Here is a 15,084-nt window from a genome sequence, read left to right on the forward strand (position 1 = left end):
CAGCGGGGCCGCCATTTGGCGCGGGTGAGATCCTGTCAGGGCCTGGCATCCCTACCCCTCGTGTTTCAGTCAGAAAAGCTCTCCTGTCGTCTGGACCCTGCCGTGAGGTGCCTGCCTGGCCAAGGGCAGGGAGGGGAAGGAGCTCCGCGCCCCCTCGGTTGGCAAAGTCCTTCCCGGAGAGCTTTCGGTGGGCCTTTGGTAGCTGTGTTTGGTCCCTTTTCACGAAGTTTGGTGACAGCCAGGTTGAAAACCGCTTTTGCGGCTTTGTGATTACACCTTAATATGTCTGACTCTCTTAAGTTTTGTCTCCCGAGGGACACTTGAGCAGCAAACCAGGAAACATAACAGCTGTATGCAGGAACACAAAAGAAGCCCCGTTTTGCTGGTGCAGAGTAAATAAAACTCTGTATGAACTGCAGATCCTGTGCGTCTGTGCAAGGGTGTTCGTAGAAACGATGTAGCATGGGGTGGACAGAGAAATCTTATTGGAAAAGTCACTTCCGAGGAACTGTGGGATTCTGTCATTCCCTTGCACACTCCTAAACGTGTGCGATCTTTTGAGGCTTTGAGCAACCTGGGCTAGTGGGAGGTGTCCCTGCCCATGGCAGGGGGTTGGAACTCGATGATCTCTAAGGTCCCTTCCAACCCAAACCATTCTGTGATTCTGTGATATGATTCTGTGAATTCAGAACTATTTGATTGCTGCCTGATATGTGACTGTGAAATGTTTTCCTGAATCACTTTCAGGTTCCAGAACAGCGATGGGGAGGTCAAATACTTGCGTGATGGTGAAGAACTGATTCGGCCAGAGCGAAACACTTTGACCGTAAGCTTTACGGATTTGGAGCAGTTCAATCAGCAGCTATCTACCACTATTCAGGAGGAATTTTACAGGTAAAGTGTAGAGATTACCTGAGAGCTGAGCAATGCTGCAGTCTCAGGCGTGTAGTGCCTTACTAGAGAGAAGTTTATCTGCTTTCTGTGTCCTGAAAACACATTTAAGAATTATTTTTTTTGCTATGTCAAAACTTGTTTCTAAACGGATTCATAGTTACTCATTTTGCCTCTCTGGAAATCATGAGTTAACTAGGCAATTGCATTTAGTCCAGTAAAGAAGTAGATGGTCAGTACAGGAATACAGACTAAACTCTAGAGCTTCTTGCTCTGAAAATACTTTATTGAGCCAGTGGCTTATTTTGAGTAATGTAACTGTAAAAGTGTTATAAAATGAGATTTTTAAAAGTCCATACAATAAAGCAAGTGGTATTATTATGCAGTAGTCTCATATTTAGCATATTTAGATTTGGTTTTGTGTGTTCTTACATAATGTAACCTAAAAAAACAAAACCTGGGAATATATGATACAAGCCTGAAGCAAAGAAGACATTTTGATGGCTTCTATAAAATTTGAACTTATTTTCTATGTTTCAGGGTTTACCCTTACCTCTGCCGAGCAGTAAAGATTTTTGCCAGAGACCATGGAAATGTTCCTTCAAACAAGGACTTTTACGTTGCATTCCAAGATCTACCTACCAGACACAAGTAAGATGATTGTTGATTCCAGAAACTTGAGCATTTTTACTACTGGAAGAAAGTGTCAAAAATGTTTCGGTTATGCAGCATGAAATGTACAGTTCACCAATGCAATTGCGAAGAAGTTTCCTGATCTTGTGCAGGCTATTTTCTGAAACAGTTTTTTTATTTGTGAATCATACTCAGATACTTACATTCATCATATTCCATGAACAAATGTCACTTCTCTAATTTAAAAAAAAGCAATTAGAGTATGTTGCTTTTGAATACCAGTGAAGTAAGTTTTCCATTGGTTTGATGTCTGAAATTAATCTAAAATTTTATGTAAAATCATAAAATGAGACAATATTCTAGTAACTGTTTTCTTTTGTCTGTTACAACTGTTCTTTAGTCACAGACTGAATGAAACTATGTTGCATCTTGGTACTTGGGTGGTATCCTGGGCCTAAAAATGTCAGTTCAACTCAAGAATTTAATCCCTATCAATTTCTGTTTTAAACAGAATTAGAGAACTGACATCAGCAAAAATTGGCTCCCTGATGCGTATCAGCGGACAGGTGGTACGTACCCACCCAGTTCATCCTGAGCTTGTAAGTGGAACCTTCCTGTGCCTTGACTGCCAGACAGTGATTAAAGATGTGGAACAGCAATTCAAATACACGCAGCCAAACATCTGCAGAAACCCAGTCTGTGCCAATAGAAGGAGAACCCAAACAAATCAAGATTTGTTGACTTCCAGAAGGTACAGTGGTGAGGCTGAGGGGATGACAACAGTGTTGTTCCTGTGGTAGTTGAAAGGTGTTTGTACTGCTACACATTGAAGACAGTTAATTTTGGTTCTGTTGACATCAAGAAAAGACCTTAAGAAAAGGAACCAGAGTTTCTGGAAGTAGTTAGTTTTTGTCCGTGGAAGGCTTATGTTTAAGCGTGGGAAATGATGAATTTCAAAGCGGTTTTGTTGCATGATGTTTGTTGTCTAAGCAAGCCACTGAAAACCCACGTATTCAAGCCATTGTCAGTCTTCTGTCGCAGGTACCTCATATGTAGTTGTTCTATATGAGCATGAAAAGAGGTGCCTGTAGCATGTGCAATATTTTGCTCTTCCAGATGGATTTCCTCTGCCAAATCCTCAGCACATCACATCCTGAAATAATATTTTGTGTCAGTCATATTAACTGGACTCTTCAAGTTGCTTTTCCTAGACCTCAGAATTGTCATGGTGGCCCCTCTGTATCCTCTTAAATTTCTCCAAGACTCCTTCGGTACTGATTAGTGAAGGGTTTTTTTGTTGTTTGTCTTACTGTAAGAGGAATATCATGATTGACATGCATGGATGGCAGCAATCAAATACCACTTACTGTATTTATTAGCAGCTTAGCTTTTGAAGCAGTTTCAACTTTGGTGACGTTCGCTAAGTGCTCACTATTTTCTCCTTCCCCAGGTTCGTATTCAGGAGACGCAGGCTGAGCTGCCGCGCGGTAGCATTCCTCGCAGCGTGGAAGTGATCTTGCGTGCAGAAGCAGTGGAGTCTGCTCAGGCAGGTGACAAATGTGACTTCACAGGATCACTGATTGTTGTGCCTGATGTGTCCCAGCTCTCAACACCAGGTCTGTTTCTACTGCTTATGACCTTGATGAGATGTCTTTCCCACTCATTCTGGGAGCTGCTGTTCTGACTCCCACTCTAATGGCAGGGGTGCGTGCGGAAACCAGTTCCAGGGTGACTGGGACAGAAGGCTATGAAACCGAAGGCATCCGAGGACTTCGTGCCCTTGGAGTCAGAGAGCTGTCATACAAGCTAGTCTTCCTAGCTTGTTATGTTGCACCGACAAATCCACGGGTGAGTTTGGATAGAAAGTAGTTTTGAAGGTATTGATGATTTTTGCTCTTTATGGTTTTACCTCAGATTAGGGAGCAGGGATGGGTAAAGCTTTAAATATGTATGGGTACTATGCATTTGACTGTCTTTATGTTCTGATTGGATTTATATAGCAAGGTTTTTTTTCTTGTCTTTATTGTTCATAGCAGTTTTCAGAAACGTGACTATTTGCCAATCTTATCCATTTATTCTAAAGAGCAAAATGGTGCACTTATCTCCATTCAGCTTTCATCCATTTCTCCAGCATTTCCTTTTCTTCCAGAAAACCCTATTGCTTTATTTTGTCAGAGAGAAAACAGTGATTCTTCTTGTTCCCTCTGGTTTATCACGTAACATCTTGGGATGTTACTACAATGTAATAAGTAATACTGACTAATGGCTGGGTTTTAGCATGGTATGATTTTTTCATCTATAATTCTGCTGGCAGCTTCACCATCACCTAGGATAAAAATAGTGTTATTTTCTGGGTGTAGAAGTTTCCTGCCTTGTTCCAGATTGATAGAAGGCCTTGTAAATTCCAGTTAATGAAGAGTACTTACAAAGGCAAATTTTAACCAAAGTTAAGTTGTAGAGTTTTGTACTCTTTTTTTAAGCATCTCTTTGGGTTTTTCTCACAAACTGAAGTTGTACTCCATTGATTTTGCCCCCTAAAAAATTCTCTGCATTTATTTTTTTAAAGATATGAGGTCATGAGCTTCCTTAGCCTAAGGTTATCTTTTTTGAAGGGGTTCCTCCTACTCAGTTTACAGAGAAAGTTTGTATAACATCCTGTCTGTAGTACTCACATGACTACATTTGTCAGGATTATTACTTTAAATTTTCTTAATTTTCCCTGTTTAGTTTGGTGGAAAAGAGCTCCGAGATGAAGAACAGACTGCAGAAAGCATTAAAAACCAAATGTCTGTGAAAGAGTGGGAAAAGGTGTTTGAAATGAGCCAAGATAAGAACCTTTACCATAATTTGTGCACCAGCCTCTTCCCCACTATCCATGGTAAGAGTCAGTTGAGGCCTCAGAGGGGCAAGATTTCACTTGTGAAAATATTACTGCTTCTTGATGTCTCAAAACTCTCCCCTCCAGCACTGGTTATGCTAGGAAAGGAGATTCTGTTTCCTGAGTACTTGTGTTTAATCATTAAGTTGGAATGATTGGCTTTGCTATTGGGTGATCTACTACTAAATCCTACAGCTGACAGTGGCCTATATCTGTATCAAGCACATAAATGCAGTTTTAGTGGATGTTTAGCAAATAGGTAAATTCTGCATGATTCCCAAATGCTCTAAAATTCAAGTGGGCTGGAGCTTTTTCTAAGTAAGATACACATGGTCTTTTCTTTAGATTTTCATTTGGGTGTCTTTTCTGCGGCAGGTAATGATGAAGTGAAACGTGGGGTCCTGCTGATGCTTTTTGGAGGAGTTCCTAAGACCACTTCAGAAGGCACTTCATTGCGTGGGGACATTAACGTTTGTGTTGTTGGTGATCCAAGTACAGCCAAGAGTCAATTTCTAAAGTAAACATCTCATTAAAACTTAATATTTAAATATTGTCCAGTGTGACTAGAGCTATATATGTGTACTGTGCCTTTTCTATGCTAAAGAGAGGAAAGAGAAGTAAAATATTTAAGAATATTTTCCAGGAATTGTTTGGATGTGGTTGAAATGTTTGAATAGGGCTGAAGCAAACTCTGCAAGCCCCTGTGGTAATAACAAAGAAAGAATTATGACTTTTTTTTTTGTTCTTTAGGTAGTTAGGAAAGTACAAATTTTCAAATATTTTCAAAAGACATTGAATATCAAAAATGCAAAATTTACTGCACATCTTAAAATCAGAGATAGATGAAATAATGATTTTTTTTTTTCTATTTTTATCTTAGTCTAAATTGGTAGGTCGCAACACTTTGGACAAACAGACAGCTATTAACTCTGAAAAATAATTATGAAATAATTATGTTTTATGCTACATCTTATGGTATAGTGCCTTTAAATTTGAAATTCTATTTAATATGGTTTTATTTTATCATGCTGCTCATTTACTTTTGCATCCTACTCTATGAAGCTGAGGTCCTTGCAGCATACACTGCAACTCAGAAATAGAGAGGCACTACAAAAGCTGCTTTAGGCCTCCTGTGGTCTGTCTCGCTGCTTCCTGCTCTGAAACTGTTTGTTCCCTTGTGCTGACATTTGCCTGACCTGTAAGGAGCTGTGTCATCCTGTGAAGTCAGCAGAAGACTTGTGGGAGGAGGTCTGGATTATTTTTTCTGCTGGTGTAGTCACGGGCGAATAACAGACTTGTGACAGACTGCAGTTAGATAAGGATTAGTTTCCAAGGCTTGCTCAAACATTGTTAGAGGTGGGAGGGCCTACCTAAATATTAATTGCTTCCTGAAGGAAGGAACAAGTCCTGGCTTGAGAGGTTGAAAGCAGCATTACAGTTATCTTGTGTCTGCAGGTTTTTAAGTTTGTGCAGCACAATTCCTCACTGTTATTTCTCTCCATAGGCATGTGGATGAGTTCAGTCCTCGTGCTGTATACACCAGCGGAAAAGCCTCCAGTGCTGCTGGTCTAACAGCAGCTGTTGTAAAAGATGAAGAGTCTCATGAATTTGTTATTGAAGCTGGAGCACTGATGCTGGCAGATAATGTAAGTCAAGGAACTAGAAAGGTTCCTGCATTCCTGGAATGGTTTTGATTATGACCAAGAACCCCAAATTGTCTTAATGATGCTTTTTTTCAAAAATGATGGAATTTGGGTAACTTATTATTTTTTATTCTTCTGCTGCAGGGGGTTTGCTGCATTGATGAATTTGACAAAATGGATGTGCGGGATCAAGTAGCCATTCATGAAGCCATGGAGCAGCAGACTATATCCATTACTAAAGCAGGAGTAAAGGTAGCTTGCGCTGTTCTGCTGGTTGTGTAGTCTGTACAGTTGCCTGACCTTTTCTTGCGTGTACTGATCTAGCATCATCTGTGAGATTTTCGTGCCACCTCTGGAGCTGCCTCACTGTGGCAGGAGAGGGATGACTTACCTGCAAAATTTTTGGGCCACATACCCAGAAAGAATCAGAAATGTTACCAAAAGGAAAAAAGAGATAGCAGTGGGCCAGAAACAGAAAAAGAGAAAATCCTAACCTTGAAGTAACCCCAAAAGAGGATATAGATTTATATGTGTTTGTAGAAGTAAACTGTATATTTGCACTGTTAAAAACAGTGTGTTGTGAAAAGCAATTTTAAGGGCTTGTTTCAGTACTGTTGGCAAGGTTGTGGCAGTGTTAAAATGTTGATTCATCAAACTGTGTCTGGGGGCAGAGATCTGGTGAGAAACAGCTGATTAGAAGAGTTTGGGCTCTTTTGAAGAGCAATTGTTATAATAACTCTGTTGAAACTCCATCTAAAAGATATTATGCTGAGCCATTCAAATTCGATGAGTTGGTTTAGCAGGTGGTCACAGATACAATTCTTTTTTTTTTTTTTCATGTTCATTGTCAGGCTACCCTGAATGCCAGGACTTCCATTTTGGCTGCAGCAAACCCAGTTGGTGGGCGCTATGACAGATCCAAGTCGCTGAAACAGAATATAAACCTATCAGCTCCCATCATGTCTCGCTTTGATCTCTTCTTCATCCTCGTGGATGAATGTAATGAGGTAATTTTAAGGAATAATAGAATGATTTATATCAGAAAATACCTCTGGAGGTCTCTAGTCTAACCTCACACTCCAAGGAGATAATTTAGAACAGGTTGCCAAGACCTTGACCTGGTGAGTTTTGTGTATCTCACAGGATGGAGATTCTATAGCCTCTCTGGGCCCTTACTACAATGTTTGACAACTCTCATGTATTTAAAAAATAATAATAGCTTTTATATCTAATCAGAATTTCTCATGGTTCAGTTTGTGTTGGTTGTCTCTTGTAAATCTGTACTTCTGAGAACCATCTGGCTCTATCACATCTGTACTCGCCAATGAGGCAGTTGCTTTCTTTTCAAGCTGAACAGACCCAACTCTTTCAGCCTCTCCTCACATGTCATGACCATCTTGGTGGCCCTCTGAAATTTTAGGTGAAGCTGATCTCACGGGAGCGTCTTGCTTCTGCTTTTCTTCTTTGTTTGCGTACTTAAAAGCTGTCAGTACAAATTTGAACACACTTTGCTGAATACAAGGATACTGGCTTTTCATCTTGTAGTGATTTGACCTGTAAACTTAATGCTATTAGTCATTTTTACAAATCGCTAGTCGCTAAGGCTAAGACTGCTACCACCTGTCAGTGTGTTGTTTGCCTTGGGAACACAGGAGATACAGATTAATGTTGGTTCAGTGCTATTTTTTCCACTGTTGTGCTCAGAGCGATTATCTAATTGAGAAGGGACTGATGAAAGAGACAGAGTAGGCTGAAAATGAATCAAGCAGTTCCCACGCTGCAAAATGCTGCTTTCTGCCTGTTCTATGGCTAACTTGTAACCCAGGAGAGTTCCAAGAGGTTATAAATCCTAAAACTGCCTTTTGTCCCTTCTCTGCTGTATTTCTTTGTATTAAAAACCTCCAGCGCATTCTCCTGGATCTTTTGGCAGAGAGTCTGGCTTCTGGAAAGTCTAGTTCTGCCATAAGGAGTGCAAGTGAGGGAAGGGAAAGAAGAATATAACTGTTGTTTTAATATTTGGCTGATGTTGTGAAAGTCACCTGACAAAGCAATAATATCCCAGGTTACAGATTACGCCATTGCCAGACGCATAGTGGATCTGCATGCCAGGGTAGAAGAATCTGTTGATCGTGTCTATTCATTAGACGATATCAGAAGGTATCTGCTGTTTGCAAGACAGTTTAAACCAAAGGTAATTCTACTTTCTTGTATAAGTTGTTCTGTATGAGGAGGTCCAAAGGAATAGTCGCTCTGTATCATGCTTTTTTCCAGCAAATGCAGACACTTCGTGTTCTCAAGAAAGGAGCCATAAACTCAATTATCTAGAAACATTGCATATTTTGGAGCCATATACTCTTTTTTTTTGACTTATTGATTAATCAGTTTGTCTTTATATTAAAAGGGTATTGTTCCTCAATATATATTTGGGGGTTTTTTTGTGTCAAAATACAGAACATTGGAAACTGCTCTAAGTACAGTCTTTGTGGTCTATGCAAATAGCAGCTTGGATGGTCTGTGTGTTAGATTATTCAGAAGTTCTTCTGATGTAGTTCTTCTCAAATGGAAGGAGAGGACACCCTTCCTTACAGAGTTTTGAAAATTCCCATTTTGTTTCCATGTGGTGGGGAGTTTTCCAGTTGGATCTGTGTGTGTGCAGATAGACAGGTTAAAAAGCATATGCACAAATCTGTAGTCAGTATGTCTAGTGTATGTTTGTGTTTGCATGCAGAAAAAAGGTAAATAAACACAGGACAGTCTAGTAGAGACAGACATGAATTATGCCCAGAAGCAAGTTGGTGGAACAGAAAAACAGAATTTATCAAAAATCTGCTGTAAAATAATTAATGCATCAATGTACTTATTGTAATATCATTGTTACGATAATCATTATTCCAATATAATTTTAACATAATAGGATTTTCATTATATTTAGGCATAGCATGTGCATAGCATAGAATATTTCAGAGCAAAGCAGTAGCTAGTACAGAAAAGTCTGGAAACTGTCAGTCTAATTCAAGAAGCACAAACTTGAATATTTTAACATGGCACACTGTCATACTGTCTTGTGTCACCAAGATATCTAAGGAGTCTGAGGACTTTATAGTGGAGCAGTATAAACGACTACGGCAGCGTGATGGCTCTGGAGTGACAAAGTCATCCTGGAGAATCACAGTGCGACAGCTGGAAAGCATGATTCGGCTATCTGAAGCTATGGCCCGTATGCACTGCTGTGATGAGGTATCAGGTTTTTGATGAAAATTTATATAAATGTTTATATAAATGTTGTGGGAGTTTTGGCTTTGCTATTTAACTATGATATTGTACATATTTAAATCCTGTGGGTGAGGAGGAGAGGTGGATCATGTTTTTATGTGTGATGTGGTCATACTCGGTCTGAATTTGTATACCAGAAATACTGTTTTTGAGGTATGTTTTGCAAAACTGCAATCAGCTGGTCCACACTGAGAGCATGTGTGTTTTTCTGTTACAGTAGTATCAGCACTCTCAGCCTGTTACCTCTCAAATCACAACAAATAGGAAGAACAATAATCTATTAGTATCAGCCAGGGCTGTTGGCAATGTTTCTTTTAATCTTGCATAGTTTGTAATCTCTCACAGCTCTCTTCCATCTGCAATCTAAGAAGCCAAAGTTTGTCACAGTATCTGAATTTCCCTAAGAGTACCTGCATTTGTGATCTGAGCTCCACCTCACATCAACCAATGTTGAAATGTACATTGTGTTATGGATATTAACTGTAGTATGACTGTTATCAATCTAGTCCCTCCTTTAAAACTCAGCAGGCTTTTTGAAATGTTGATTAGGGGCTGTGTGACACATGCAGTGATAGAAACTTGCTCACTGGTTGTGTAAGATGGACACCCATTGGGTTCTTTTTAATTAAATCCAGCTTATAAAGAAATAGATAGCTTTTAACTTATGACTCAGCTAGAGATGATTTTTCCATTTTTTGAATTTCAATTCCAGAGGTCTCAATAATTACTTTTTTTTATATTGTTTCTGTTCAGACCCATTTCTTTCATGTTTCTTAATCCACTGATCTTTCTTCAAAATGTTCTTGGGTTAAGTAAAAATTTAATCAACTTCACATGACCGCTAAAGCCTGAAGGATTCATTAGGCTGCTTATTTCCTCCATAACCTTGTGTGAACTCAGAGTACTTGTAGTGGGATATAATTTAACTTGCAGAGTCTTTACTGCTTAGGATTAATGAGGTGAGATGGGTAAAAAGACCCTTCATGTCAGGGTTGAGTTTCTGGAGCTATTGGGGGAAAAAAAGCTCTGAACAGTAGGAGTCACCATGCCTATTTAATACATGTTTTTTTAAAATCTTCCCCAGGTTCACCCAAAACATGTGAAGGAAGCTTTCAGGCTTTTAAATAAGTCCATCATTAGAGTTGAGACTCCTGACATCAATTTAGACCAAGAAGATGAAGAGCAAATGGAGGATCAAGAGCACCAAGATGGAGTCAATGGTAAATTACTTGTAGAAAATTTTCTCAAAGGGGAAAGTGCTTCCAGACTTTACGGCTTACCGTGTTTGAGTGTATGCTTCTCTTCAGTGTCTCACCTATTTATCATGTAATAAGGTTTAGGAATCTTGATTCCCATTTTTGACTCTTTTACTTCTTTGGCCTCCTCATGGGTCCGCTCACCTGGTTGGTCGATGCAACACTTCTCAGCAGCTCAGAGAACTAGACAGTTAAACAGATGTTGCAGGTTTAAACCTGGGCATGTGTCCAAACAGGTGAAGCAGAAGCTCCAGCTGGGGTCAATGGTCTTGTGAATGGGATCAGTGGCCATTCTGAGGACATGAACAAGGATGCTGCACCCAAAGCTTCCCTTAGACTGGGCTTTGCCGAGTATCGACGAATTTCTAATCTCCTGGTGCTGCACCTCAGGAAAGCAGAGGAAGGTAAGAATCTGTGTATTAGAAAGACAGCAGACCCTGATTTATGTCACCATGTGTGTCCTGGCTCTTTACTGAAATGAATTCACCTCGCAATGGAATTTTTTAGCTGTAAAGAAAGCTGTAATCTTTCAGCAACTTTAGAGAAAAAGGGCTTGAGTATGTCTGGTGTTAAAACGGTTTGGAGAGAAGGTTGTGATCACACATCCTTGCACAACAGTTGCCGCTTCTTGTGCATTTTGAAGTGTAATTTGGTAAAAATTACTGTGTGAGTAAAATCTAATGCTTAGCACCCTGGAATACTTCAGACGTATTAACCGAGTAACCTCTGCAGGGGTTCACAAACTTGCTTCTCTAGCTAGAATAGTCAGCAGCAATGAAAACATTGTAGCAAGCGCTTTAATGTATGGCAGCAACCACAGGGTAAAGTGTATACTTAACCAGGATGTGCCAAACGGCTGCATGCTTTCTTGGGGAGATGAAATATTTCAGTTGCAGTGAGGCTACGCCTGTGTTGAAGTGTAGCGGTTGTCTGATAGCATGTACCAATGTGATGAAGTTTTTGGAGGGTTGTGGAGACTACAATATCTGTACAACATCTTGAGTACATGTAGAAGGATGACTTCTTTGGCTTTGTGTGACAGTGATTTTCTTTTGCCCTTGCTTGGAGGAAAGGTGTACAAGTACTTATGAATGCTTCTGGAAGCTGAAGGCTGATGTGTCTGCTAGGCTGCTCATTTAATTTGTGAGCCACATGGATGCATGGAACTGAAAGCTTCACTTCTCAGTCTGAATATCTCCAATTAAACCGTGCAAAAACAGCCTCCTGTTCAAGACATGCTGATTTAAGAAGTGGAAGGAAGTCTGATGGGCTATTGCATGTTTCTCTCTTTGGCATTGTAAATGTTAACATAGAAATCTTTTTCTCTTATGTTTTGAATGGTATTTTACCACTGCTGTGTTTGTGCAAGTTATGTGGAATGGTACTGTAATTAGACTGCGGTATGTTGATGCTTTTTGTTTTATTTGCAGAAGAAGATGATTCAGCATTAAAGAAGAGTGAACTTATTAATTGGTATCTAAAGGAAATTGAATCTGAAATAGAATCTGAAGAAGAACTAATAAATAAAAAGAAGATCATAGAGAGAGTAATTCACCGACTTACACATTATGTATGTATAGAGATGTGTGTATAGTGAAAAAAAGTTTTAACTTATATAAGTGCAGTGTGTAATGGAATATATTCCTAATTTGGGAAATGTGTTTTGTGATTCTGTGTTATTGACTGGTGCAGTAGAAATGCCTTCTTTGTTTAATATTTGTTCAAAAATAGAGAAAAGACTGAAATAAATTAGAGGTGTGTATGAGTAACAGTTCAGAGCACCATATTATGTCCCTGTAGAAGTGTAAGTAGTATCTTCCTGTAGTTCTATGGTATTAGTTATACATGAGGATACAGAAATACAAAAAACACTTTTCAATGGATAGCTTTAAGTCATGGGGGCACTAGGGCAGTTTAGAACAAAAAAGTATGAAAATATAAAACACTTCTCATTTTTAAAGGTACAAACCCACTAGATTGAAGTATTCCCAGAAAGCATACTACGTATAAGAGATTTCCGCTAAAGGTAATTGTTAAGATTAGAAACCTGTTAAAGAGGGATTTCACAATTAAAAGGGTTAAATAATTCATCAATATGAGGTGCTACCAGTGTAAAAAGAAGATGCCTTTCAAGAAGTACAAGCAATCCTTGCTGTTCGTGTTTGAAAACTAATTTTTGTCTGTTGCAGGACCACATTCTGATAGAACTGTCCCAGTCAGGACTGAAAGGATCCAGAGAAGAGGAGACTTTTGATGAAGATCCATACCTGGTTGTCAACCCAAACTATCTGCTGGACGACTAAGGGCTGAGAACTGGATTGTAGAACTGACTAGTTACATGTTGGAAAATGCATTCTTTTCTGCATCCTTGCAAGGCTTGCTGTATAGCTAACATCTTAACTTCCTATGAATGCTTTAATGTGGAATTCGCCAATGTGCGGTTAGTAATATGTGATTGCTCATTTACACTGAGTATACCTGGAAAGTTTTTAAAGAAATGACACACATATATTAGTTTCGTTATTAATTCTGGATTTTACTGCCATCATCCAGATGCAGAGGAGAATCATTCAGTAGCTCTCTTCGGCATCAAGCTATGCAGATACTTATGTTTTAAATCAGAAGAATTTTGCGTTGTTCTTCTGTTGTGTTTAGTAGACTTTTTATGCTATAGGTTTTTACTTTTTTCTTATTAACATAAATAAAAGGTCATTAAATGTCTGGGGGTGGATTTGTTGTCATTTCATATGTGGGATAGCTATTTTCTATGCCTATGCTTTGAGGCTGAAAAAATAGTGATCTAAATGTTTAATGTCTTAAGAAAGATTAAATTTCCTGGATGACAGATGCTGTTTTTAAAGAAGTTTTTTTAACTTCCAGTAACAGATAATGAGAAACTCTGGTTGCTTCTCTTTCTTTTTAGATGGACTAAAGATGTGTATGCTCCTGTTGCATATGTAAAATAGAAAATTGAAAATAGTCAAGCCCAAAGCAAGGCTTTAAGTCAGGAGGTCAGAAACCCCCATCTTGATGAATGGTTTGACTTGTAAGTGAATTGAAAATTGCCATAATTTGTGAGGGATTTTTTAAAGTATGTTTGTAAACTTGTTTGTAGATTTTTTTCTATAAGAAAATTTTACTTAAATTTATGTTACTCTCAATTATTTGCTATATGCTGTGGGATTATTAAATAATCTATTAAGAATTTAAAATACCTGAATATTTGGATTTTTTTGGGTTTTTTATCTGATACCAGCACCTAAGAAACATTTGTAATACCATGAAAGATAGCAAAGCTATATATTTAAAGTATAAATAGTGTGAAATAACTGTTTCTGAAGCAGGTCCAGTAATGGAGCTTGTTTGTAAGACAGTTGTCTTTTTCCTGTTAGTCTCTCCCAGCTTTGGGAAGATATACCTCCGTCTAACAAAGCATATAATTAAAGATAACAGTTACATTGATGGAATGGACAGAATCATAAATATTTGTCACCAACTCTGCCCTATCACTGGGCACTATCTCTGGCTGCAGGAACTTCTCTCCACTAATTTATTTCATAAACTGCATCTAGCAAATGCTAGATTTAATTAAAAATTGCCACCCCCTACAACAACAGTTTCGTTTTATTCTACACTGTTTATAATTTACTTTCAAAATAAGGACATGTTTCTACTTCATTTTGTGTTTCCCCCTTCTCTCCCCCCTAATCTTTGTTTGATAGTAGGTATTTTTCACATGGAGAAAGTAAGTAGTTTTTCTGCTTCTCCTTGCCCAGTTCTATAGGAGGGGTGTTCTTTTTCTGAGTTGACACTGCTCTACTGAAAAATAAGCAGCAGGTGGTGCTGTGAAGTTCCTGTTCATACTTGTTATTCCAACCTCCGGGGGGAAAAAAAACAGAATAGGGACTTGGTTGTTCAGAACAGCAAGCACAATGTTTCAGCAAGCTTTTCAAGGCTTCCTAAAAAAAAAAAAAAAAAAAAAAAGTCACCTGGGAATCAAACAGGGTCAAAGTACACAAAATACAATCCCTGTATAAGCGATAAGATTGGCTATTTGAGTAACAGCAAACACTGAGAGACGTTTTCTACTGTAACTTAAAGATATTGCTTGACAGAGCAGTAAGTTGTCCAGATTATTCCAGGTATGCTTTAGACAAAAAGCTGGTTATTAAACAAAACTGGGAGATGGAACTGACTTCTTGATATAGTTACGTAGAATTTTGTGTTTAGTTGATTTAAACATGTTCTGTATTTAGGCAGCACAGACTGCAGTTTCAGGTAAATGTTCTCAGGTCTCCAGTTTTGCTGTATTTGAATGCAGACAAATTGAGCTATCTCTTCCCTGCAGCAGTTCAGGTAGGTGATCTGTACGTGTCCACCCTGCTGAGAGAGCGTGTATTCTTGAGGCTGAAAGAAGGAGTACTTTGGAAAGCAATAAAATGATGTTATTCAAATTCCTTCATGTTGTCAGGCATGAGGATGCACATTATTGCTGCTGCCTGAAATTGGG

The 15,084-nt window shown here is 38.8% G+C and overlaps 1 protein-coding gene across 1 annotated transcript; it reads left to right on the plus strand.

Annotated features, from left to right (window-relative positions):
• Nucleotides 1-747: 747 nt before the first annotated feature.
• Nucleotides 748-13,051, plus strand: LOC104467530 (DNA replication licensing factor MCM6-like; the record flags this gene model as incomplete). Its single annotated transcript, XM_010081332.1, is given in 17 exon segments — nucleotides 748-894; nucleotides 1,432-1,542; nucleotides 2,036-2,238; nucleotides 2,241-2,275; nucleotides 2,975-3,140; nucleotides 3,227-3,372; nucleotides 4,252-4,402; nucleotides 4,778-4,919; nucleotides 5,907-6,048; nucleotides 6,190-6,297; nucleotides 6,897-7,052; nucleotides 8,108-8,236; nucleotides 9,121-9,282; nucleotides 10,403-10,538; nucleotides 10,811-10,978; nucleotides 12,005-12,144; nucleotides 12,764-13,051. Coding segments are annotated over 17 exon segments (2,356 nt in total), but the record flags the coding sequence as incomplete, so codon positions are not given.
• Between the last annotated feature and the right edge of the window lie 2,033 nt (nucleotides 13,052-15,084).

Source organism: Pterocles gutturalis, unplaced genomic scaffold (genome assembly GCF_000699245.1).
Source record: "Pterocles gutturalis isolate BGI_N339 unplaced genomic scaffold, ASM69924v1 scaffold19214, whole genome shotgun sequence".
NCBI lineage: Eukaryota > Metazoa > Chordata > Aves > Pterocliformes > Pteroclidae > Pterocles > Pterocles gutturalis.